Source organism: Ylistrum balloti, unplaced genomic scaffold, assembly GCF_031769215.1.
Source record: "Ylistrum balloti isolate Yb309-2 unplaced genomic scaffold, AGI_CSIRO_Ybal_v1 Utg370008, whole genome shotgun sequence".
Lineage (NCBI taxonomy): Eukaryota > Metazoa > Mollusca > Bivalvia > Pectinida > Pectinidae > Ylistrum > Ylistrum balloti.
The window spans coordinates 1143985-1170371 of NW_026782082.1; the positions used below are offsets into that span (position 1 = coordinate 1143985).

Genomic DNA, 26387 nt, shown 5'->3' on the forward strand with positions numbered 1-26387 from the left:
ATGGAGAGGGAAGGGTAGGGGAGGGGAGGGTATTTGAGATGGGAAAGGGGAAGGGGAGGCTGTTTGAGATTGGGAGGGGAGGGTATTTGAGATTGGAAAGGGGAGGGGAAGCTGTTTGAAATGGGGAGAGGAGGAGTATTAGTATTTTTTATACTTTTTAAAGTTGAACTGTGCAATAAAAAACACCACAAACTGGTAAATCAGATGGAATGTCAGCAACATATTATAAGTAATATTTTCTTATCATAAATAATCGTCGTCCTTATCAATTAAATAATGAATGAAAATAATTCTATGACAAGTTAATTTCAGTATTTAATTTAAGTTACATGTTTTTATAGAAAAGTATTAAATAGGCACTAATACTTTCTTTAATCTATGAAATGAATGTTAGACATCAGAAAGACTAAATATTGAATGTTAAGCGGACTAAATAGAATAAGAAAATATATCTGTATATTTTGATTAAAATGACACTTAGATGACTTATTAAACCGATTCATGTCTGACCAACTATTTATAATTCTTCTCTTTGGTCGTCACCACAACCTAATGTATTGTTTTCATGTCATAATTAGGGCTTTTCACTAAGTGGTGAAAAGACCTATTGTTTTTTTCGGTTTCTTATTATTCTTCTTATTATTATTCTTCTTCCAATTTTGTGGGTTCCTAATCTTTTAAATTGAAATATATAGATATACATTCTATTCACCTTTATGTAGATACGTATATGAACTTGTCGATGCCAAATTTTTAAGTAGGTCAAAAATCCAATATGGCCGCCATGACGTCATAAGTTAAAAACTTAAAAACGAAGATATCTCCAAAATCCTTATCTAAATTTTTGTCATGACATGTTATCAGAGAATATGTCAAATAAAAAAGCTCGCTGTTTGGTGAAGTTTTCAAAATTTGATCGATGCAGAACATCCTTCCGATGAATTTAATGTTTTGTTTTTCGGTAGATTGTCGCCAAAGAAGTGAAAAGCCTGCAAAATTGTTAGCAACAATTTCTAGTTTTGTTTTTATTTTGAATGATTAAGAAAACATATGCAAACAAGTTTACTTTCAATATATATTGGAATGAAATATGTTTAATTGCGAACTGTTGAAAGTTACATTCAGCCCAATTTCCCTGCTATCTGCATTAGTAAACTCAAAACAGATAAATATACTGTAAAGGGACTTATCTTAGAAGTCATGTAATTTTAGGATTGAATATTCATGTCAGCAGTACCAAAATCTGATTGTGCTAAATACATTTGTTGTATACTGTTTATGTATCAATGTGCTAAATTGCTAAAAAGAAAAAAGGATGATGTGCTCAAATTTGATTGTGTCAACTGAAGTCGAGTTCATTTATAGTAATCAATCATGACAAAAACAAAGCAATTGATTCGTTTATCTATAAACATCAGCTGTGGCAGCTCATTTGCATAATGAAGCTCTGATGGAGATTGTTTATGACATCAATGATTCCTACTGGCACTAACTTGTCAAAGAAATGATATTATAAACAATTACATGATGCTGAAAGATCATGATGGATTGAAACATAATAATGGGCCCCATGCATGCATATGCAGTCTCCCTCTGAGGCAAGTGTTTTGACTCATTATGAGTGATTCTATACTGTTCTATCAATGAAACAAGTATTTGTTTTTATCATATTTAGTGTAATTTGTCTTAACAGGTCATGTTGACAATGAGGGAACCTTCGCAGAAAATCTGGATAATCTTGGTCGGGGACGAGTTGACCAGGAAGTTGAAATAAGTAAGTTACTGTTAATCTGACAATACCTTTACCAGGAAGCTTGTTGCAGCTGTATAGTCTCCTGTTTTAGTACCCTAATAGTACTGCTAAATCTATATTCGACATGCATTCCACATAGAGTAATTGGATGGGTTGATGATCAAGGACCATCCGCATGGTTCCAATATAGAGTTGCTGCCCTTAGTTTATCTGTTACAAACAGGATATCCTCTGATTGGTCAATATTTAGATAATTTTCTAACACAAGATGAAAAACCGAGACTCTTTTTTCGGCCATGTGCAAATTTTGCTATATATTCTTAAAACCAGAATTTTAGTCTTGTCAGATCTTTGCTTTAGGAGAGCTTGAAGTAAAAATATATTGTAACTGAATTACAATTTGTCTGTTCAATATTCTGTGGTTATTCTGAAAACAGTAGTGAAGAAAACTTGCTTTATGGTCTATCATCCCTAAGTTGTCAATGTTTTGAAGTACTGGTGTAAGGAAATGTTCCTCTTAAGTGTTCCAAGGTATTTATTACCTTGTAGGGAACTGTACAATTTTTCCTGTTTCATTCAGCAGTGTTTTATCACAAATATTATCTCAGTATACTCATTTAAACCGGAGTCTCATTCTTCCTGATGCTACAATGGGTATTATCTAAACTAACTATTAGATGAAGGAGTTCCATTTTGAGTGTGTGTACATCCCATCTGCTATTTTGATAAGGTATCAGAAATGCAGTTATTTCCTGTTCATTTCGTGTGAAAGAAAGAGAAGGAAAGACTTCAAAGCAGATTTAATTGACAGCAGTAGATAATTGATTATAAAGTAAACAAAAGCTCTTTAACAGTGAAAATAGTGTTTGACTGAGAAAAATGCTTTTTAAAGAAGATATTTGATTAAGCTCAATGAATATTTGTGTAGCAGTTCTCTGTGGTATCTTTAGAAAGTTTGGTGAGACATGAAAATGTTAAAGTCCCTGATGGTAAGTTTTGTTATCATTTTCATATTTCAATTTTGCAGATGAGGCTTTTTTTAAATTCTCCACTGTGACAAAAGAATTGGCTGGCAGTATGAATGAACTGGTGAGTGTGTGGTATTGGTTTGAATTAGTGTTCACTTGTATGCACCAATTAGTAAGTACCAGATTGTGTGAACATGGTGATATATATATATATATATATGTGAACTGTTAATTATCTTATGTTTATGTTATTTTTTTTTAACCAATTGGTAAACATAGATTATAACAACGAACTGCTTAGGTCATTTGTGAATATAGGGTGTTTTTTGTTATACGACTTTCAAAACAAGTGTCATAACTTAGCAATAGAGTGAGTTCTCAAAATTTAGATAATTTGTAAAGGAAAGCAGCTATTGGTTATAGATGCCATTTTCTTATCCATGATGTTGGTTATTGTAGGATTTCTTCAGCTAAGTCATGATCTTTCTTTTTTTTCTTGAAATTTTAAAGGAGTCCTATTACTAAGAGAAAGAGTGTAAGTTCTCCATTGTGGACAATTCTCACAGTAAAATTATCAATCCAGAAGGAAGATATTCCCCGTCTTAAGTGTTTGTGTTAAGTGATAAGATGGAGTCTGATGAGGATAATGTAAAACATTTCTGTTTCAACAGGTAACAAAATTAAATAGCATGTTACTGTATCCTCTGGATGCCTTCCTCAAGGGGGACCTGAAGGGGGTCAAAGGTGACATGAAAAAGCCCTTTGATAAGGCTTGGAAAGATTATGAAACCAAATTGTAAGTTACATCTGGGATATTTTATCCTTTGATTAGTACAGGAGACAAACATATAACTTATGTAAAAGTCAATATTTGGGCTTATTACAGGGTAATGAAATAGGTGATTGAATACTAATAGATGTGGACTGACTTGTAACCAGATGTGGGGGGAGGGGGGTAAAGACAGATTGAAAGGAAAAACATTTTCCTCAGATTCTCTACTATGATGTTCTATTAATAGGATTATTTATTTAGTTTTTATCCCATTTTATAAATTCAAGCAATGCTTTTCAGTTAATCTCAAACTTCTCTGTACATTTATTAAATAGAAGAAGATTTCTTGAAATCTCTGAATGGATTTCAATTGGGAAGGCACTAATTTAGTTACTCAAAATAAGATTATCTCCCTTTTTTCAGTGCCAAAATTGAGAAGGAGAAGAAACAACAAGCCAAGGAAGCTCACATGCATCGAGTGGAAGTGTGTGGGTCGGAGGTAATTATTGTTAGGTTTGGATACTGTAAAGTGTGTGTTTAATACCGTAAATATTCGCATATAGTGCACACTCGCGTATAGTGCGCAGGTACTTTTTGGAGATCAGATTTAAAAAAAAAAAATCTACAGAAAAATTAATTGACTGGTCACTGCGACGAAACATTTGATGTGGTCTGATCCATTGATAATTAGGAAACCACAATGAGCGTGACCCTAACACCTGTAATTACCTTAAGTAAACAAATTTACCCAGGTGACCTAACAAGCCTGAAAGGCTTGGCTGATTGTATAATTAACGGTTAATGACAGTTAACACGTTGAGTACGAGGAGACTGATGACACCTGGCTTGGGCTGAACGCGTAATATTGGTCAGAAAACGATGTTGTTTTAACTGTCTGAACATTTTCAATCCTACCTTGTCCCCATAAAAGCAGGTGGTTTGTTCAGTATAGGCATGATCTTTCATGGTATCTGTACCCACCGCGGTATCCGAAGGTATTTAATGATATATTGTTTACACCGACTTCGACATGGTGAAACTGCGAACGCCATTTGACTACGCCGAGAGACTGGAGTTTCGTGCCGCCGGTCGCCGCTTCGACATTCAAGAGTGAAATATCAAGGCACGGAAGAAAGAAAAGACCGTTTAAAGTCCCAACCACTGACCAGAAGGGCTGACAAAGGTGCGACAGCAAAACACCTAGAGATGGAGAGAGAGAGAGCTGTTCAACTTTGTATGCGATCGCAGATATCCCGGCATCGCTGCCAGTACAACAGAACTGCGCGTGCGGGCCATGCAGATCAAGAGAGGTCATGGGGTCACCAACTTTGGGCATCGGTGGGATGGGCTGTCCGATTTATGAACAGAACGACAATCGCCTAAAAACATCCGGATTCATTGAATTCCACAGATACATTATCAAAATGAGGCAGAAATTCAAACACTACTATAGCCCCGACCAATAGTAAGACCGACTGGAAACGAAAAAAAAATTATATTCACCGTAATGCTAGCGTGAATGGCAGATGATTAAAACATTTTATTTTTTTGTTGTTTTTATCTCCAAACTATCATATAAGACCGACGACTTTTACATATAATTATGTGAAGGGAGGTAATCCAATATGGCGGATGCAGAACTCGGGAATGATAACCCCAGGAATGGCATGTACCTGCGTATAGTGCGCACCCCCTTTTTGACACGACAGTTTCAGCTTAAAAAAGTGCGCACTATACGCGAATATTTACGGTATATGAATATGTTTTATAAGATATATTCTTGTCCTTGACCTTTATAAACAAACTCCATGATGGAGATGTTGAATTTTTTATTCTTTACAATCATTCACCAAAGCAGTAAATGATAGCTTCATCACAGGATGGTGAATATTTTCAAAATTGGTTTCTTAGGAAATTCTACCATTATGTGGTCACACATTTTCCGTTAACAAAACCTATGTTGTGAGTACAAAGCTTACAGGATTGGTTATATGCCTGTGTCTGTTTAGTTCCTTATTTGACTGGAGTTTATTTGTAAAATAATTTTAAAATTGATGTTATGAGAGATTAAAGTTTACCTGGTAGTTCAGATTTCCATAAAAGTGAATTTGTACAGATCAAGACAGTATTTGAATAGTAATTAATATTTCTTTGTAAAATGAAGCAGTATTTGAGAAGTAAATATAGCTTTTGTTATTCATATTTCCTTACAAAGTAGAATTGTTTTGAGCAATAAAAGATATAACTGAAAATTAATTTATATTTCCTGAGAAAGTTAAAATGGAACTTGGATTTAGGGAGAGTTGCTCATATTTCCTGAAAAAAATCAACCTTATTCAGTACTTGTTTCCTTTAAAAAGTTGGAAATGGTATTGATGATGCATACTGCAGTGTAATTGATATGGTAGAAAGTGTGGCCCTGTTAAACAGTTATCCATATGCAGTATTTATAGAAAGTTAAATTGTTGAGAAATCCATAAAACTACAGCTTTTAATGACCCTAACAGCTTAACATAACATGTTACATCATCAGCAGGCATTGATTTTAATACTATTAATTTCCTGTAATTAAATAACAGTGTCTTTGATAAGCTTAACGAGATGTTGCAAGCACACCTGCAGCAGGTGTGGTCATTGGGACGGATCAATATTGTTGAGTCAGCCCATTGTCCTCCAATACGGAATCAATACCCACGCCTCATGTCAATTATTAAAGCCTCCAGTGTGTGAAAATAAAAAGGAATTAATACTTTCCTCAAGCGCTGAGGATCTTCATTGTTCTGTTAATCTAAAAACAATTAAACACGGTTCTGATGAAGGAAAAACAAGGCAGAAAGAAAAAATAATAAAAGATTAAATTTTCCGAGGTAATCATTTGGTATTGTTTGATAAAATTTTCAACATTACCAGTTTTGTCCTGGTACATTAGCTGTACCTTTGTTACATTCCCAATGTCCCATGATATTTTTGTTTTGCTGTTATGAAAAAAGTTACAGAAATAATTACTTTTCAAACTTTCTCCTCATTCAGACATCTTAGATTTGTCTCATGAAGAGTATTACTGCAATAGAAATCATATTTTGCGTGTAGTTAGATCATGATATGATAGCGGATAATAGTCAAATCACGGATAGCCAGGCGTCACAGTAGTAAGGCTTTCAGGACTCACCTACCTGATCAAGGTCCAATTCCCCAAATGTTAGGGTAATTACCTACCCACCATGTGGCTTTCCCAGAGAAAAATTGTACTACAGTTTCCTCTCACAGTAAGACCGTGTTTGTTGGGTTTATATGCTTATTGGATCTATTGGCCAGTGAACAACTAGGGTCATTTTAAGGGTGTCCTTTTAATAGCTGGCTACCTCACAGAACAACATAAGGGAGGCCTGTTACATTCCCTCCTTAGCATTAGAATGATGTACCTTGTCTAAGGACAAAACAATGTCTACACAGACTGGTCTGAAATGGTTACGGGTTCCCCCTCCTCCCATCTAAAAATATAGCCCAGGGCAGAAAATGAAACTTGAGGGAACTTTGATAATTTGTATGGATGCCTTTAATGATCTTTAGTATAACTTAAAATCTTACACTGTAAAGTTTACTTTAGTGAGGTTTTATAAACAACAAGATTCGAGGATGGAATAAAGTTGCTACAAAAAAAAAAACCAGTTACCTTGAAATTAAAATCAAGGAAGAAAACAGTGGTTCATTTGTTGACTCCTAATATTCATTTTGTGTTAAGCTTTTGGTAAAGTCAAAAAATTGAGCCAAAGAAGAAAAAAAGGAAAAAAAACTTTCAATAAACAAAGTTTACATATATCTATAAAATGAAACTTGTTTAAAACAGAATTTCTTTGATCATAAATAATTGGACCAAGGTCACCTTTCCTGCTAGATTCTGACAATTCTTCCGTTCGATTTGTTTTTCCCACTGACCCTAGCATTCTACTCTTATCAAATTCTTTGTGGGATCTTTCATCTGGTCCAACTTTCAGGTTTAGTGACTGCTAAACATTTTGGTACCTACAGGGATTTTTTAGTGTTATTTGTTTTTGATTTACAGATTGCTGAGGAAATGGAGAAGGAGAGAAAGGTTTTCCAGCTACAGTTGTGTGAGGTAGTCTATCATAACATCATTCTTCTTTGTTTCTGTCACCTTCATAACCTGATGTGTCCCCTTCAGTTTAATCCAAACTGTCACAGATTGATGATTAAATGGATGTTTGTTTGAACATGATTGAAAGAAAATCTTTTAAACAAATTTACAAGCAGTGAACAAATTCCATTTTTAGGTCATCTGACCCGAAGGGTCCGATGACCTATAGTCATCATGCTTCGTCCGTCGTCGTCCGCCGTGGGCTGTGCGCCGTCCGCCGTGCGCCGTCCGTAAACTTTTCATTCAAACGACTTCTTCTCAATAATTGGAAGGCCCAGGCAACTAATATTTGGCCTGTAGCTTGCTTTGATGAAGCCCTACCAAGTTTGTTAAAAAGAATGACCTTGACCTTCATTCAAGGTCACAGGGGTCAAATGTCTTAAAATCTTCAAACGACTTCTTCTCAATAACTGGAGGGCCCAGGCAACTAATATTTAGCCTGTAGCTAAAGTTTGTTCAAATGAATGACCTTGACCTTCATTCAAGGTCACAGGGGTCAAATGTCTTTAAATCTTCAAAGGACTTCTTCTCAGTAATCAAAAGGCCCAGGCAACTAAAATAAGGCCTGTAGCATGCTGGGATGAAGGACTACCAAGTTTGTTCAAATGAATGACCTTGACCCACTTTAAAGGTCACAGAGGTCAAATATGTTAAAATCTTGAAACAACTTCTTCTCAATAACCAAAAGGCTCAGATTGCTGATATTGTGCCTGTGGCATGCTGGGATGAAAGGCTATCAAGTTTGTTTAAATGAATGACCTTGAACAACTTTCAAGGTCACAGGGGTCAAATATGTCAAAATCTTTAAATAACTTCTTCTCAAATACTAGAAGGCCTAGGGGGCTAATACTTGGCCCATAGCATGCTGGCATGGAGCCCTACAAAGTTTGTTCAAATGAATGACCTTGGCCCACTTTCAAGGTCACAGGGGTCAAATATGTTAAAATATACAAAGGACTTCATCTCAATAAGCAAAAGTCTATGAGTGCCGATATTGGGTCTGTAGCATGCTGGGAGGAAAGGCTACCAAGTTTATTTAAATGAATGACCTTGAACAACTTTCAAGGTCGCAGGGGTCAAATATGTCAAAATCTTTAAATAACTTCTTCTCAAATACTAGAAGGCCTAGGGGGCTAATACTTGGCCCATAGCATGCTGGCATGGAGCCCTACAAAGTTTGTTGAAATGAATGACCTTGGCCCACTTTCAAGGTCACAGGGGTCAAATATGTTAAAATATACAAACGACTTCCTCTCAACAAGCAAAAGTCCATGAGTGCTGATATTGGGCCTGTAAGATGCTTGGAGGAGAGGCTACCAAGTTTGTTCAAATGAATGACCTCAACCCACTTTCTAGGTTTGGCTTGCTTTTTGTCAGATGACCGTTAAGGCCCATGGGCCTCTTGTTTATAATATTCCATAAAAGTCCGTACAATCTTGATAGCATTATTCCTTTGAAACCTGAAGACTATAGAATAGTCATCGGCAATGCCATTATGAAAGCAGAAATTATATACTGAATAATTGTTTCTGTTGTATAATTTGTTGATAGTACTTTCTGAAAGTGAACGAGATCAAGACGAAGAAGGGTGTGGACCTACTGCTCCATCTAGTGGACTATTATCGAGCTCTTACAACGTATGTATATTAATGACCATATGACCATTAATGGCCCCTCAACTCCTCAATAACAGAGTTGTTGCCCTTTGTAGTAGGATAACAAACCTTGGTGTATGTATTGATCATACTGAGACAATGTGCCTTGTGCCAAATTCAGGACGCACAACATCTTAATTACAGAGTTATTGACCTTTGTGGAAATCATGTGTCTACAGCAAAACTTTAAATTGCATGCATTTAAAGTAGTAAAATAAAACTTGGTGTAAACATTGATCATACGAAGGTAATGTGCAGTGTACAAATGTTGGGACCCACAACCCCTTAATTACAGAGTTATTGCCCTTTGTTAAAATTTTGTTTTCGGAGCATATACTTTGCTTGCATTTAAGGTAGGACAAAGAAATTGGGTTAACAATGATCATACAGAGATGTATACATCAGTCATACCAAAGCAAGGGGCAGTGGAGCTAAGTCTGGGCACTTGATCCCTTACAACCCCTTGATTTCAGAGTTATGGCCCTTTGTTAAAATTTTGTGTCCAATAAAGTTGATTTCGGGGAGCAGTCATCAGCTTCACTGGTACTCTTGGTTTTTTTGTTTTTTTGTTTATGTGTGTGTATATGTGCAAGATACAATTTGTTTAGTTTGTTTAGTTTGTATTTCTTGAACATTGATTAATTTAGATGTGATTTGCCATGAATGGTATTATCAGATATTTCTCTAACAAAACACTTACTGGTTTTCAGATTTTATCAAGAAGGCCTCAAAACCATAAACCATTTCCAGTCGTTTATAGAAAACCTCGTTATCCAGCTCAACCAGATAAAACAACAACAGAATAAGGAACGTCAACAGCTTATCGACCTCCGCGACTCTCTCAAGGAAACAATGACGTCATATAAAGAGGTATGATAACACTCACCCAATATCATAATAAAAATTCTAGAGATGAAAATATATGTAAGATAGGTCTTAGATTTCTGTCAGAACCAATATCTTCTCCTGTACAAAATTCCCTGATATCTCTGTTACATAGTAATTTCTGATCATACAGCCTCATCTGTCAAAATAAAATCAGCTTTGATAATAATATACTGTATTGCAAGCCATATACCAAGAATTTGTCTACCCTGTGATAGCATGGTATGTTAGATAACCCATCCACTAATATATTGAATGTTATAGATTGTTAATCCTCCTCACTGGTCTAATACTATGTCAACAGATTATGTCCAAGCAGTTCACCCACACATCTATCCTTGATATGCTGTCTATGGGGAAATATTGGCCCAGGGTAATTTTTGCCCTCCCATTAAAATATCTGTCGTCGCCCAGTGTTAGATTCACCGTAAAGCATATTGAAATACTTTTCAACTTAATTAAAACATTCAGCTGCCATTTTATTTTTGATTTATTGACAAAATGGTGAAATAGGTTAGTGTTTGCCTGCATTCAGTATACACAATCATCTTCTCTGCATCTTATATTTATATCATTTTATATATACTATACTAGTAATCTTTATTGATTGTGATTGGGTATTTCCAATACTACTATGTTTGTTTTTTATGCTGTTGTCACATTGTAAAAGGAAAGGCATGTTACTAATACCCATCCTTCCTTTCCTGTGTAACGAGAGATTTCTCAGGACTTTTGGGGCTGATTATATGCAGTTAACTCCTAAAGCTTCCAAATTCCCAGAGTTTCTTCCCAAATTAAGTGAAGACATATCCCAAACCACTGAAAAATGACCTGCATTACAAATAAGTGTCATATCTGTGAGAGCCTCTCAACAGATTTGGCTCATTTGTTCTACTACTTAACTAAATGAAGTGGTCTTTGGTTGCAGTCAAAGGCCAAATACAAAAATTCTGTAAATTTATCAAACAAATGATTTTTTTTTTTTTTTCTGAGGGTATTCATGTTTTACATACATTTTCTAGTTTTGTAAATAAATCATTGTAGTGCCAAGTTTTAATCCAGTGATAGATATTACATCAGTCATCAAAATATTTCTAAGACATGAATATATCACTCCTAATGTTAATTAGTATCATTGTTACACAAATTTCTATAAATAGTAAATTAGTAAGGGTGACCTTGACTTAAAACACTAAATCAGTAAAAGTATTCTCTGTGTATAATTAAAGAAATGAAAATGATGGGCGATTGAAATGACTCGTTATACAGAAATTTCTGGACTGTGACAAATATATCTTGTTTGAGTGTGTATTACCTACTGATGTCCTTCTTCCTCCTTTACATCACCTCACATTTCACTTCCATTCTCTGTGGTTTAATAATATACCTGTACAGGTGTACTAATATTTGTGACGTTTGTTCCTACAAGCATTCCCATAACCGGATCTCCATAGCAGGCTGGGTAACCTATCACTGAGTGTTGTAATGTGTTTCTGTTTATGTCAATATTGGTATTTATTGTGTATCGCTTCAGGTTTGGGAAAAGTTTAATTTTGTAATTTTTCTTGGCAACTTTTTGGGAAATTAGCATTTCTTTGTAAATTTCAATTTGTCGGTGAAAGACAATCACTAAATCAGTGAAGCAATTTACTTCCTGCTAATTGCTTATTCGAATATAAATGACACCTAATGGTTAAGCAAGAACATGTATATTCATTGTCTTGATATCCTGGGTAAATCTTGTTTCCTAAATCCATCAATACTGAGATCATTTTGTGGACATATAAATTTGTGAATAAAAATCAAAGATTTTACAGTACTTCTTATAACATTGTGAATTAGGTTTAGTCCTTTCGTGATTTGCATGGCTGGTGGTGACGGCTGAATGTGAATATTAGTGTTGCTTGATATCTCTTTCTTTTTGTTAATCTTCAAAACCATGCTCCCCTCAGATGATACATATGAAAAGGTAGTAAGTTTAATAGTTTTCATGCATGCTGTTATAGAAAACTTGTTTGATTTTTCATGTTTTTCCCGAAATGTTGTAAGCAAAAAGTATTTTCATATTCATCCCCAATGCTGTACACTGTAGATGGGGAAACTTTTCCCACAGAGTAACTTTTATCCTATGACATATAGAGCAAAATAAAAAGTGGGCAATAGTAACGGAAGTAATAGTATAGTTATAGTGTATGATATGGTTTCTTGTTACCTGTAAGTCATTTTTTGTGGTGACAAATGTTGCTATAGATATTTGGTTTTGTTACCTGGAGATGATGATATTAAAGAAAATGTGTAGTTCTTTGTTGGCTCCTCAAGAATTTATTGGAATGTCTTAGAAAGTCTGTGATGCCTGTTTATGGAAACTATTTTAAAAAATAAATCAATCTACACATATCTCAAAGAAGAGTTTATATATTGTTATGTAAGCAATATGAGTATAGTTATATATATATATGCCAGCCTTTTACGTTGATCAGCTGGGGAAAGAAGGGAAGATAACTCTTTAACTTAAATATATGTGTAGTGTTAACAAATGAATTGATTAAGAAATCCATTGTGACAGCCAACATCCAGTAAACCTCACACCGGCTATAGCTTACACCAGCTTCAAGGGAACAAAGCCCATGGCTGTGTGCGGGATGGCTACCTACTCAAGAAAAGTGAGGGACGCATCAAAAAAGTCTGGCAGAAAAGGAAATGTATTATTACAGATGGACTCATGTTTATCAGCCACTCAGATGTAAGTATACAGGTCACATGGTCTTTTAACCCACCAATCAGGTTACAGATCATGAGTACACAAGTCACATGACTATATCATTCACTCCATCAAGTGTAAATATACATGTCACATATTTTTATGTTTTGAGATAAATGTTGGCTTGATAACATAGGCAAACTGCTACAAAAGATGTTTCATCCAGATATTTTATATAAATTTGTATATCTGATTGCCATACAGAAAGTAAACTGCTGTTGAGAAGGAACTTTGTTACAAAGTAAAAACAAATTGCATAATGGCATATATTTAGTGGGAGGTATAGATGTGCTATTCAACATGATTGTTCATGTGTTTATAACACAATGTGCAATACAACAACACACAATCATTATTTTATTATAAGTCATTTAAAGAAGATGAGGCAAAAGTGTTCATCGTTCTACCATTATTCTCTGCAGCATGCTTTCTCTATACTGCTGAAATTGAACAGTGTTGGGATTATAAATTTTTACACAATTCTCCTCAGTAAAGTTCCAGACACTGAAATAATGTTTGTCAGATCCTCAGCACAATCATAACTTGGACTGGTCAAAGAATACAGTATTAAATAGTCATTCACAGGCCACATGCATTCATGGACAGTGAGCATTCATGGACAGTGAGCATTCATGGGCAGTGAGCATTCATGGACAGTGAGCATTCATGGACAGTGAGTGTTCATGGACAGTGAACGTAAATGGACACTCAGCGTTCATGGACAGTGAGCGTTCATGGGCAGTGAGCGTTCATGATCAGTGAGCGTTCATGGACAGTGAGCATTCATGGACAGTGAGTGTTCATGGGCAGTGAGCGTTCATGATCGGTGAGCGTTCATGGACAGTGAGCATTCATGGACAGTGAGTGTTCATGGACAGTGAGCGTTAATGGACACTCAGTGTTCATGGACAGTGAGCGTTCATGGGCAGTGAGCGTTCATGATCAGTGAGCGTTCATGGACAGTGAGCATTCATGGACAGTGAGTGTTCATGGACAGTGAGCGTTAATGGACACTCAGCGTTCATGGACAGTGAGCGTTCATGGATGATCGCTATGTGACAGCCTTTGACCAACCTCAGGGTAATTGAATACCCTGTATTACTCTAACCATTGACATGGTCAAAAGGAGTTTGACTTAGCAAGGTTTTACTGTATACTAATCTGGTGTCATCATACAGGTCATTGGGTTTTAGTTCATTTGTCACTTGGTTATTATCAAACAAATGAAGTGCAGTGAAATGATTTGCCCTTTAATAGAATGAAAAAACCTCGTTCAGTTTCACACACTTCTAGAAAGAGGAAAACAGCACTTTAAAGCTCTTTTATTTTCTTTCCAGGAAAGCAAAGACCCAGTGAAATTAAATCTTCTTACCTGTCAAGTCAAGGTATTGTCTTCTTAGTAAACTATACAATATTGACCATAAATAAGGATTAAAATTCTTGGAAATTTGATTTACTCAATGATTCATACTTGTGGAAATACAATCTACTATTATTAGTTCATACCAGGAAGATTGTTAAGTGTTAGGATGTAAAAAGATGATTTTGTGTCTCTCTGTATCATGAATATTTCCTGTGTGTATGTAAATTTGAGTGTTGTGTGTTGTTTTGAATATTAACTTTTTTTTCCTTCATTTGAACAGTTAGTCCCAGATGATACAGGAAAGAGGTGTTTTGATCTAGTCTCCAGCTCCAGTGAGTATCAATATTGATATTAAACCATTGTTACAAAAACAGTTGTTATGAAAGTTTAGATATTTCATCTTTTAACTGATAATCATCACTGTGGTCTGTTTTCTGATTCTTGTCTCTCTGGTTGGTTTTAACTCTTACAGAATCTTTAAGTTTTCTCTAATTTTCAATGATGGACAATTTTAATTATGAAGATCAGAAGTTGCCTGAGTGCTTGAATCAGATGAAGATCACAGTATTAGTGCAGTCTGTAAAACATATTGGGGTGTGTTACTTAAAAATAGGTATATTTCATTAAAATGTGATAACTTACCTTGAGAATGTTTTAGGGATGTTTTTAATCTATCAGTTTGAAGAAATTCTTTCCTAGCAATCGCAAAGGGTTTAACAGTTAAAAATATTGTTTCATATCAACACAATAAGAATGGTCAAACACATCCCCCCACCCCCCTACCCACCTTCATCATTTCTGAAGTTCATCTGTACCAATTTGTTTTTGAATGTCTGCACATTATTGTTTTATTGTTGTCTCCTGTTTATAGTTACCTTTCAATTCCAGATATTTATAAAACAGAGACATGAACATTTGAAATTTGCATTAATTTGTAGTTAGTAATTCATAAAATGTACTGTGTTACAGACAACAGAACCTACCACTTTCAGGCTGATGATGACAAAAATATGGAAGAGTAAGTCTAAAACAGATCATTCCAAAAAAATACTTTTGTCATTTGTGTTAAATGCTTAATTGACTTCATGATTAATGCCTAACCATGTAACAGGTATTTGGGCTTGTTCAGTAAAATACCTTGCTCATCTCAACCTGACAGTGCAAATTAAAAAATGTCAAATTGAAATTTCGATGGGCGGTGTGCCTTTTATACCAAAAATTACTTCCTGTTATGGCAGAAGCTTGAAATGTCTCTGTATAAATACGATGACCAGATTAACTGGTAAAAACCAACATGGTCAGGCACGTGACCCCAAACTTTTTGTGTCTGTTCAGGAATTAAACCCTGGGTGCCTAGGTGAAAGGCGAGTCTGTTACCAATTATTTACCATTAATACAATATAATACATTATGACGATGCCATTGAGAATAAAAATACATTATATTAGGTGTTCACTTATCATGAAAAAGATGTTAGTCTTTTGAAAAGATTTTCATTACTTCTATTTTGGATAAAATTTTGTTTAACTTTAAGGGGAAATAACTCCTAATTATCAGCGAATATAATATTACAGGTGGATCTCGGTGTTAAACAATGCAAAGGAGCAAGTTCTAATGAAGGCGTTCCAAAACAACAGCAACGCTCCCGCACTTAACCAGAGTGTGCGGGAATTAACAGCCAGTATCATTGACAGAGTACGACGTTTACCAGGCAACAACGTGTGCTGTGACTGTAACGCACCAGGTGAGATCAGTAGCATTATACCTAGTAGTAACCTTGATTTTACCAACATTGCTCAACAATATAACAATCATTGCAAATATGCTAATTCATCATTGTGGTTTTAGCATATAACGTTGATTGTACCAAAATAAGAATCTTTAGAGTAAAAAATTTGTTAAATATTCTTTTAAAAAAATATGTGTTATTTTTTAATGAATGTATATATTTTTGTTACAGAAAAAGTTATTTTTCACAGAAAATTGATCAAAGAAGAAGTCTCCCATTTAATATTGAATCTTGTTGTGTTTTGTAGAACCTGAATGGTTATCAACAAATCTTGGGGTCCTGATTTGTCTGGAATGTTGTGGTATACATAGACAATTAGGTGTACATATATCTAGGACTCAAAGTCTAGTTATAGACGAGCTTGGTACCTCACAGTTATTGGTAAGTCATCCACGGCTTAATGTCGAAATAAAGGCTAGTTGAATTGATAATACAGACAAAGTTTAAAAAATATTCAAGAAAAATAGATAAACTTGTACATAAAAAAGCTTCAATGTTTTATTTGATTGTTTCTGAGTTCTAGTTGTTTGATTTCACCGAGTGTTTCTGTTTGTGTTACAGATAGCCAGAGTGGTTGGAAACGGGTATTTTAACGACATATTGGAGGCCAAGTTAGACCCTTCAACTAAACCAACAGTATCTAGTCCAATGTAAGTGTCACACTGTATCATCAGACAAATAATCCCATGTCTGGTAATATGTCAACCCATCTATATTACTTATTACTGATAAGTAAAATCGCTAACAAATACTGGCTTTTTCTTTGGTCTCTGAGAAGCCCAGCTCCTGACTTTGAAGCAAGGCTTATGCAACCCCCTCTGGCTTAATTGCTATGGTAGGATAAGGATAGAGCAGATATTTAAATAATATGTCAGTCATAAGCTGCTGTCTGTCATCTATTCAGTCATTGATTTATAGATTCGTATCTTAAGATTTAATGTAGCATTCATGACAGAATCTTAAGTCACACTATAGGTTGATAAAGAAATATTTTCACTATGTGAACATTTTTTATTCAGGGAGGAGAGACTTAATTTCATCAAATCGAAATACGGGGAACACAAATACGCAATAATCACATGTACCTACAAGGATGACCTGAAACAGGACCTGAAACAGGCAATACTGACGCATGACATCAATGCCCTTCTCCAGGTGTATGCTGAAGGGTTAGACCTGATGGCTGATCTGCCAGACTGTGTAAGTATCTAAGTAACACACAACATTAACGCTCTGCTCCAGTTGTACACTAAAGAATTAGACTTGATGGCTGATCTCTGTTGGCCTGTGTAAGTATCTAAGTTACACACAACATTAACGCTCTGCTCCAGTTGTACACTAAAGAATTAGACTTGATGGCTGATCTCTGTTGGCCTGTGTAAGTATCTAAGTAACACACAACATTAACTCTCCGCTCCAGTTGTACAGTAAAGGGTTAGACCTGATGGCTGATCTGTTGGCCTGTGTAAGTTTCTAAGTAACACACAACATTAACTCTCCGCTCCAGTTGTACACTAAAGAATTAGACCTGATGGCTGATCTGTTGGCCTGTGTAAGTTTCTAAGTAACACACAACATTAACTCTCCGCTCCAGTTGTACACTAAAGAATTAGACCTGATGACTGATCTGTTGGCCTGTGTAAGTTTCTAAGTAACACACAACATAAACTCTCCGCTCCAGTTGTACACTAAAGGGTTAGACCTGATGACTGATCTGTTGGCCTGTGTAAGTTTCTAAGTAAGACACAACATAAACTCTCCGCTCCAGTTGTACACTAAAGGGTTAGACCTGATGACTGATCTGTTGGCCTGTGTAAGTTTCTAAGTAACACACAACATTAACTCTCCGCTCCAGTTGTACACTAAAGGGTTAGACCTGATGGCTGATCTGTTGGCCTGTGTAAGTTTCTAAGTAACACACAACATTAACTCTCCGCTCCAGTTGTACACTAAAGAATTAGACCTGATGACTGATCTGTTGGCCTGTGTAAGTTTCTAAGTAACACACAACATAAACTCTCCGCTCCAGTTGTACACTAAAGGGTTAGACCTGATGACTGATCTGTTGGCCTGTGTAAGTTTCTAAGTAACACACAACATAAACTCTCCGCTCCAGTTGTACACTAAAGGGTTAGACCTGATGGCTGATCTGTTGGCCTGTGTAAGTTTCTAAGTAACACACAACATTAACTCTCCGCTCCAGTTGTACACTAAAGGGTTAGACTTGATGGCTGATCTGTTGAACTCTTGTTATTTTAAATCAGTATTTCCAGATTACATATTTCGTAATTAGAAGTATTTTAGGTATTGCAAACTCATTATTGCTGACTGTTGGCTTTTATTTGTTGGTTGGTTAACTCTACAATCTTGATGACATTTCAGGATAATGGTGAGACAGCTTTACATCTGGCCATTGAAGAAGAGGAAGGATATCCGCCTCATATTGTAGATTTTATCATCCAAAACTCGTCCCAGTAAGTCATGTATCATAAATTTGTCAAACACAAATGTTACTTTTTGTAAATATGTGTAAATTAAACACAGGGTCACATCTTCTGTCTTTATCAAAATGTGTCTGTTAACTTTTGTCAACTGAGTTATCAATCTCTTGTAGTGTCTCTCCAGCTGACTAGCATACAAAATATGTCCATTGTTTGAAATATAATTTTTGTTTGTCAGAGATAGTCTGGCCCTGAAGACACTGGATGGTAACACAGCTCTACACATATGTGCCCTAGGCAACAAATCAGAATGCATGAAATTACTGCTGAGAACAAAGCCAGAACTTGCTAATGTCGAAAATTCTGATGGAAAGACTGCTTTAGACATTGCCCGGGAGAATGACTTTCAACTTTGTGCTGATCTGGTATATCCCTAAAACATTTCTCTCATATTACAATTACACAAGCAATATATTCACTCTTGTGTAACATGTTGCTTTGGTTGTGTAGTGCTTTCCTGATTTTTACTCGTCAGAAGATTGTAATCTATCTATCATGTGTATCCTGTGATAAGCCCAGGTGGCTTACACATATATATACTGGTTCTTGATAGGTCAATGTGGGATTTTTACTGGTATTTGTATTTGTTGGTATTTCAACACAAATAGATATGAGTCATCAGGCATGAGCTTACTGCTTGACAAATACAATCATGTTACCTAAATTAAGTCTGATAGTAGGTTGCCGTTTTCCATGTTTATGAATTAAGGAACGCAGATTTCAGTTTTTGTTTTTCCTGTACATATTAATTCTATTATTGATATATCATTCAATTTTATTGTCTTTCTGTCATGATTGAAGAGCAGGAAACACAAATAAATGATGTAACTCTTTGTCATTGAAAATTTGCCGTTCAGTTTCTGCCTTGAAATCCTGTGATGAAAATTGTGAAAATTAGATACTTGTGAAAAATTTGTGCAATATTTTAAGTTTTAGGTTTTTGAAATCTAACAACTACTCTGACAATAGCGCTAAAATATCACAAAAAAAAAAGATGAAAATGTTACATTTGTTTACAGTTGAAAGCTGCAATACAAGGAAGAAAGGATGTTTTTGAACATGTCAATATAGACTGGGACCTGATGTCGGTAAGTACATATAGGGACCAGTTAGAGACGGGAATAACAGAAACCAAAGATGGTTCATTCAATTAAAATATGGAAAACAGATAAATGACATCTCTTTTATTGATCGACGAGGGTTATGGTTATGAAAGTTTTGACAGTTGTAAGGTATTTTTACAATGAACTCAATTGTGTTATCTTTCTTTGATAATTTATTATTAGAAAAAAAAATGTAACTGAAAAGAATTCTTGTTGAAATTATTAATCATAAATTAATGATTGATTTTATAGGAGGAACCGTATTACCCAGAGCACTTCGACAGCGATGATGAATTAGAGGTCAGTATAGGGGTCAGAGGTCACGATTACAGATCAGGATACTTAACCATTTTAAGGTGATGAAGGGATGTGGTAGTAAAAATTTAAGTGCATTGTTATTTTCATGAGAGGCACATTTTGATGAAAAAACATGTTTGTAGTGCTTATGATTCTGCCATTTTTAGTCAAGTCTGTAAATTGACTGGAATGAAACAAACCAGTTCTAAGAATTATTTAAGTATTTTCTATCATTAAAATTCAGTTGTAAGGAAAAATATATTTGTTAAATACAGATATTTAATACAATTATTTTATAATTTGATCATAATCTTTTCAATATAGAATACTCCAGAGAGAAAACAGAGGTCAAGGCCACCAAGTATAATAACGGGGATGGCTGATCCCCAGGGTAGTCAGAATGACCTTGCAGGCAACAGAGGTCCAGGTGGAGGTCCTGGGTCTCTTCCGTACACTTACAGTAAACCAAAGAGTAAGTACTGTAGTCACTTGTAACGCTGACTTTCCATTGTTACCCAATTCAAATAAACCACAAACACCTAGGCCTCGCTACTGCATTGAGTGGTTATAGTGGAGAAAATTTATTTTTTCTGAGAAACAATGTCATTACAATCTTCAGGGTTTTTTTCCTTCAAATTTAATAGATACAATGATATGTCCACAGGACAAAGTCTAGGGAATTTCTTATTGTAACAAGACAAAAATTTATAGAACAGTCTCTTTCTAGAATGATTTTTACTTTCATACTTTCATGTTTGCACTGTCAAATGGTTTTGAATGTATTACATGGTATTCAGAAAAATGAGATAATTCTACTGAGATAGATATAAAAACTTGAAATGGTTTTATGTAAAAAAAAAAAAAAAAAAATCTGGGTTTCATCACTCTTTCAAGCATCATTTTCCTACTTCTAGAGTTTGTAAATCAACCAGGCGGTAAACTCCGTAACAGTGTGCGTGGTTGTAAGTAACCAATTCTATGAGCATGATTGTCATGTAAACATAATTATCTCCCCTGAATGTTTTATAGAGCCCTTCAGTATTATGAGCATTGTGTTGTATTAGATATGTACATTTGCCCTACTTATTTTTAACATGATTTTTACCCATTAACTTTTCAGTTTAGCACCCCAATCCTCATTTGTGTGATAGAAATTTTGAATTATTCCTTTGCAGTTTAGCACCCCAATCCTTATTTGTGTGTTAGAAATTTTAAATTATTCCTTTTAATTGATAGAACGTAGTTTTCATTATATTTTTTTGTCATCTTATGCTTAATTTGATAATTACACCACTGCTCTTTGGAAAAATGGTGATGTATAATTTCTCATAAACTATGATACCTTCATGCAAATTAACTTTATGATCAAGAATGGAAGGCCATAGTTGGAGAGAAGAATTTGGAGATTTTGATATTAAGCATGACGTGTGGATGTAAACTTTGGAAGACGGTCATAACTTGCTGTTTGCTGTTATGTGATTCATTTATTGGTTTGAATGTTCCAAAGTATTATTGTACATCGAAAAAATTCCATTTAAAAGAAAAGAAAGCTTCATGTTATGTATTGAAAAACAGAGTAGCCAGACTTATGGAGATGCTTTGGGAATGTTTTACAATGTGTTTTGTGAGAAATAATAGTGTCAATGTGACTCAAACAACTTCAGTGAAATAAACCTATTATAAACCAGAGAGATTTTGCATGACTGTTCTGTACTTGCTTCAGGCTAGGTAAAATATCAATAAGAAAATCTTCCATTATGATCTGTCATTTTATACAGCATCTTGAAATCCTCAGTCTTCAGTGTATCTGATGCCATTAATGTTTATTGCATGAAAACAGAAAGTAAATGTATGGATTTATGAAAAGACTGAAATTTGTGTTATTTATTGATGCTCATCATATAGATATGTGTTTGTTATATATATCTGAATGTGATTGTTCTTCCCTTGTTATTACTAGCATGTCCAAACAGAGTAATCACCCTTCACAGTACTGATAGCTTTTGTTTAAAAAAAGGTCTGATAGAGTTACCTCCTCTTGATGGAATAATATTGTAGTCGCCTCCCTTAAAACCTTCCTCATATATCTTGTTGAGTTATCTCCCTTAGTGGTATGGATCACTCGTGGATAAGGATTGTTCATTTATGACATAAGGATGAACCTTCTGATCTTATGTTGCTTTCTGATTAGCTTTTACAAGTTTGCACAAATGTTTCGCTGAATCATGGTCCATAGGTTCTGTGAGATAGAAATAATGCGTTCAAATGTTATATATGTATACCTGGGTACTGTTGCTTCATTTTGTTGCTACAGGTATTTTTTACAAAAAGTTGCAGATCATTGAACTGATTATATCCAGCTGGAACAGTGTTTATATCTTGGATAAAACAACGCCACCATCAATAGATAATGATCTACTGTTCCATTGATTGTTCTGAAATCTGTTATTCTTACAATTACTAATGCAGAACTAAACATTCTATTCTCAAATGTAGGTTTCTTAAGAGTCAGTCTTTGGGTTTCTTCATATTGCAAAATTGAGAATTATCAAAGCTGTTTTCAAGCTTTTTAGTCAATTTAGTTAGTGTCTAAGAAATGTTTTTATTTAGCCTTTATTTCCATGCCATGACATGTTTTTTTCTTTGGCTTTTAGACTCGCATAGTTTTCACAACAATACTGGAACTACAAATGGAGGGGGAGTCCAGACCGCACCTCCTGTGAGCGAGACACATGATGCTCCTCCATATGTCCCTCCCCTACCCCCAAGGAACAAGAAACAACAGACTCCCCTCGTAGGTATAGGACAAGGCCATAATAGAAATGCCTCTGAGCCATTCCCTCCTAGACCAACACATAAGAGGACTCCGTCTGATCCTCCTCCGAGACCTGCCCCTCCAGAATTCCGTGCTATTGGGATAGGATCAGCAAGACCTACAAGTTATCGACCACGAACGCAGTCCACAAATGAAGAAGGTGAGAAAACTTGAAGATGTTTATCATAGCTTGTGTTGAAGAGTTTTCAGGATGTTCTCAACATAATGTAGATGTTTTTTTTTTTTTTTGATGGTTCAGATTTAAGCAGATATACTAAAACCTTCAAACAAGAAGGAAGCAGTTTTTGTCACAAAAGTTGTGTAATAAACTAAATTTTTTTTCTATCAATTACATTTTTGTGTATCTGTTTTTACTGGTTGTATGCTATCCCTGAAAATAGAAAGTTGAAAATATTCTTAAAGATTCTTAAAGTTCTGAGATGAAAAAAAAACGAATAGAAATTTGTAATCTTTTATTGATTGTAAACTGATATGAATTAGTTTGATATCATTGAAAGTGTTTGATAAATTGAGTGGTTGTTAGACTAACACTAGTACTGTGTATCAAGAATATTTAAACTAATGTTTTTACTTTGTATTGATAGACAAGGGACCTATCACTCCTCCAGTGTTGCCGTCCCGACAACCGATACCAGACAAGGAGGTACCACCCGTGCCAGTCCCGCGCCAGAAGGTATGTTCATCTATATACACATGTGATGTATTTATGATAGTACAAGAACTTCAGATGATTGAGAACATATTAGCTCATAACTGGTTTTTAGGATGGCTTGTTGTTACAGTGGTAACACACTACATCTCCCCAAGGCAAATGAAAACCAATTCCCCTAGACAATGTGAAAAGAAAGTTCACTTTCCTGACATGGGTTTTCTGCCAATACCCTGGTCACTTTTCTCAAACACTTCTGTCTGCATAACAAGAGGTTTTATATAAGCTGTCATGTCTTGTTTCACAACAATTGTGAAAGAAATGAAATTTCATATTTTCAGAATGGTAGCTAATATTCATTTTAAATAGATTCATAATATTTTTGCACAAACTTTATTCAGTAGCATCTTATGTTAAATGTTTAAAAACAATCTTTACAAAGTGATGTACACCTTCATAAGTTTTCAGTCAGCTGAGGTTAGAACTTCAGAGCTTTTAGCTTTGTAGTGTAGTAGTGATAATTGAACTTTGTATAACTGAGAGTATGTGAATTCTGGATATAGTATTTCTGAGGTACTTTATATTTCATTATTTATGAGAATGGAATAAGATAATGAAAATTAGACACCTCGAAAATTAAGTTAAAAGAGTAAACTACAAATGGTTTCATGCCATAAAAAAATTTAAGTCCCTTATTGACAGATTTCAACTTGGACATGTAAAGGGAGATAACTTTTGACTTTTTTTTTTTATGAGTTTTAATATGTGAGCAATAGAATTGACATGTTTGAAGCATTGTTGTAGGATTTTCATAAATTTTACAGAGTCTTTGAATTTTGCAGAAAAAAGTTCCTATTGGCTTAAAATGTCGAGCTCTGTTTGACTGTGAGGCAGACAACGAAGATGAATTGACTTTTACTGAAGGGGAGATAATTATAGTTTTACGAGAAGAGGAGGAAGATTGGTGGGTAAGCATAACACAGTAAAATGTCTGATAGATGAATGAACATCTGTTGAAAGGGAAGAACTGGTGGGTAAGTATGATACTCTCTAGAATGTGTCTGTGAAGATGAAAGCAAATGTAGGGGAGATATTTTGAGAAGAGGAAGAAGACTTGGCGTGGGTGGGGGTTAGTATTAGATATTGGATGTAGAATGTCTGTTAGCCGGGGGTTATAATTAATGAAGGGGAGATAATTATGAATTTGGATTCCTCATGAAAGTAAATTTAGTTGATGTCAGTAAGGTTTATTAGTCTAATGGAGTCTCAGTGTTAAGATGTACTTTTTGTTTTACAGGAAGGTGAAATAGAGGGTAATGCAGACAGACGCGGCCTCTTCCCGAAGACGTTTGTAGAACAACTCCCAGACCAAGGATAACAAAAGCTGAAAAATCTGATGTACTGAATACCTGTTTGGATGGTCATTCTTAATTCAAAGCTGTCGCATGTGCAGCTTAGATATCCACATGAATTACAGTCAGTTTTTATGTATAATATATTTATCTTTACAGTCATCTAGTTGCTTTTTACTGTGGTATGTACAATGGCGACCATCTAGTCACTTTATGACTCAGCTAGGGGTATGTCACAGTGGTGAACTGTCTGGTCACTTGTTACTGACTTGACTAGGGGTATGTCACATTGTGAACTGTCTAGTCACTGGTTACTGACTTGACTAGGGGTATGTCACAGTGGTGAACCATCTAGTCACTTGTTACTGACTAGACTAGAAGTATGTCACAGTGGTGAACTGTCTAGTCACTGGTTACTGACTAGACTAGAAGTATGTCACATTGGTGAACTGTCTGGTCACTTGTTACTGACTTGACTAGGGACATGTCACAGTGGTGAACTGTCTGGTCACTTGTCACTGACTTCACTAGGGGTATGTCACAGTGGTGAATTGTCTGGTCACTGGTTACTGACTTGACTAGGGGTATGTCACAGTGGTGTTGTCTATTATGACCTAAATGAATTTTATCTACACAACAAAAAATCCTCTGTTATTCTGAGATTTTTTTGTAAAATTTCAAGTCTGTCCCTTAGAAACCTGATTTTGTTTACCTCTTTATGAAACATATGTGTGCAATTTATGTCCTAACATTAATGTCATATAGCCAAATTCTTTACACAATTTTTGTGACAATATTTGTAAGATTTTATTAAATGTTGTTGATTTCTTTGTTAACCTAACCAAGCAAACTTACAACATGAATTTGCAATATGTAAAACTCCACATTCATTATGATATTGCCTTAAGATGCAATAGATCTTTGTTTTCAGTAAATATTGACCTAATTCTTGTTTAGAAAGTCAACCTGTTGTACAGTTTCACATTTAGTGAAAATGTTTCCAGAAGAAGTTTAAGTAAATATGTAGAGATTTTACCCACAGATGTCAAACACAATAACTTTAGAGTCTTCCGTTAAAAATTCCTCATGAAATATTAACTTTATACGTTAAGTATTATATTTTGCATGATCGTTATGGTTTTGAAGATACAGTACATCAATTTACCTAGTGTACCGGCACTTTGCAATTACGCCAAATGTCAGCATACTTTTATATGCAAATGCATGGTTTTGAAGATACAGTACATCAATTTACCTAGTGTACTGGCACTTTGCAATTACGCCAAATGTCAGCATACTTTTATATGCAAATGCATGGTTTTGAAGATACAGTACATCAATTTACCTAGTGTACTGGCACTTTGCAATTACGCCAAATGTCAGCATACTTTTATATGCAAATGCATGGTTTTGAAGATACAGTACATCAATTTACCTAGTGTACCGGCACTTTGCAATTACGCCAAATGTCAGCATACTTTTATATGCAAATTCATAGCTTTGAAGATACAGTACATCAATTTACCTAGTGTACCGGCACTTTGCAA

At 35.1% G+C, this 26387-nt stretch overlaps 1 protein-coding gene across 1 annotated transcript in view; it reads left to right on the forward strand.

Moving 5' to 3' along the window:
* Positions 1 to 25719, forward strand: part of LOC132548295 (arfGAP with SH3 domain, ANK repeat and PH domain-containing protein-like) — a 46073-nt gene extending 20354 nt beyond the window's left edge. The window contains exons 3-27 of the mRNA XM_060212150.1: positions 1694 to 1774; positions 2781 to 2842; positions 3393 to 3517; positions 3917 to 3992; positions 7557 to 7610; positions 9201 to 9286; positions 10015 to 10174; positions 12756 to 12932; positions 14288 to 14335; positions 14594 to 14645; positions 15283 to 15331; positions 15888 to 16057; positions 16350 to 16483; positions 16664 to 16752; positions 17122 to 17302; positions 18485 to 18576; positions 18782 to 18968; positions 19623 to 19691; positions 19959 to 20006; positions 20328 to 20475; positions 20918 to 20965; positions 22658 to 22978; positions 23424 to 23512; positions 24331 to 24456; positions 24786 to 25719. Coding sequence (XP_060068133.1) covers positions 1694 to 1774; positions 2781 to 2842; positions 3393 to 3517; positions 3917 to 3992; positions 7557 to 7610; positions 9201 to 9286; positions 10015 to 10174; positions 12756 to 12932; positions 14288 to 14335; positions 14594 to 14645; positions 15283 to 15331; positions 15888 to 16057; positions 16350 to 16483; positions 16664 to 16752; positions 17122 to 17302; positions 18485 to 18576; positions 18782 to 18968; positions 19623 to 19691; positions 19959 to 20006; positions 20328 to 20475; positions 20918 to 20965; positions 22658 to 22978; positions 23424 to 23512; positions 24331 to 24456; positions 24786 to 24866 — 2753 coding nt within the window. The 3' untranslated portion in view covers positions 24867 to 25719. The remainder of the gene's footprint in view (positions 1 to 1693; positions 1775 to 2780; positions 2843 to 3392; positions 3518 to 3916; positions 3993 to 7556; positions 7611 to 9200; positions 9287 to 10014; positions 10175 to 12755; positions 12933 to 14287; positions 14336 to 14593; positions 14646 to 15282; positions 15332 to 15887; positions 16058 to 16349; positions 16484 to 16663; positions 16753 to 17121; positions 17303 to 18484; positions 18577 to 18781; positions 18969 to 19622; positions 19692 to 19958; positions 20007 to 20327; positions 20476 to 20917; positions 20966 to 22657; positions 22979 to 23423; positions 23513 to 24330; positions 24457 to 24785) is intronic.
* Positions 25720 to 26387: the final 668 nt, after the last annotated feature.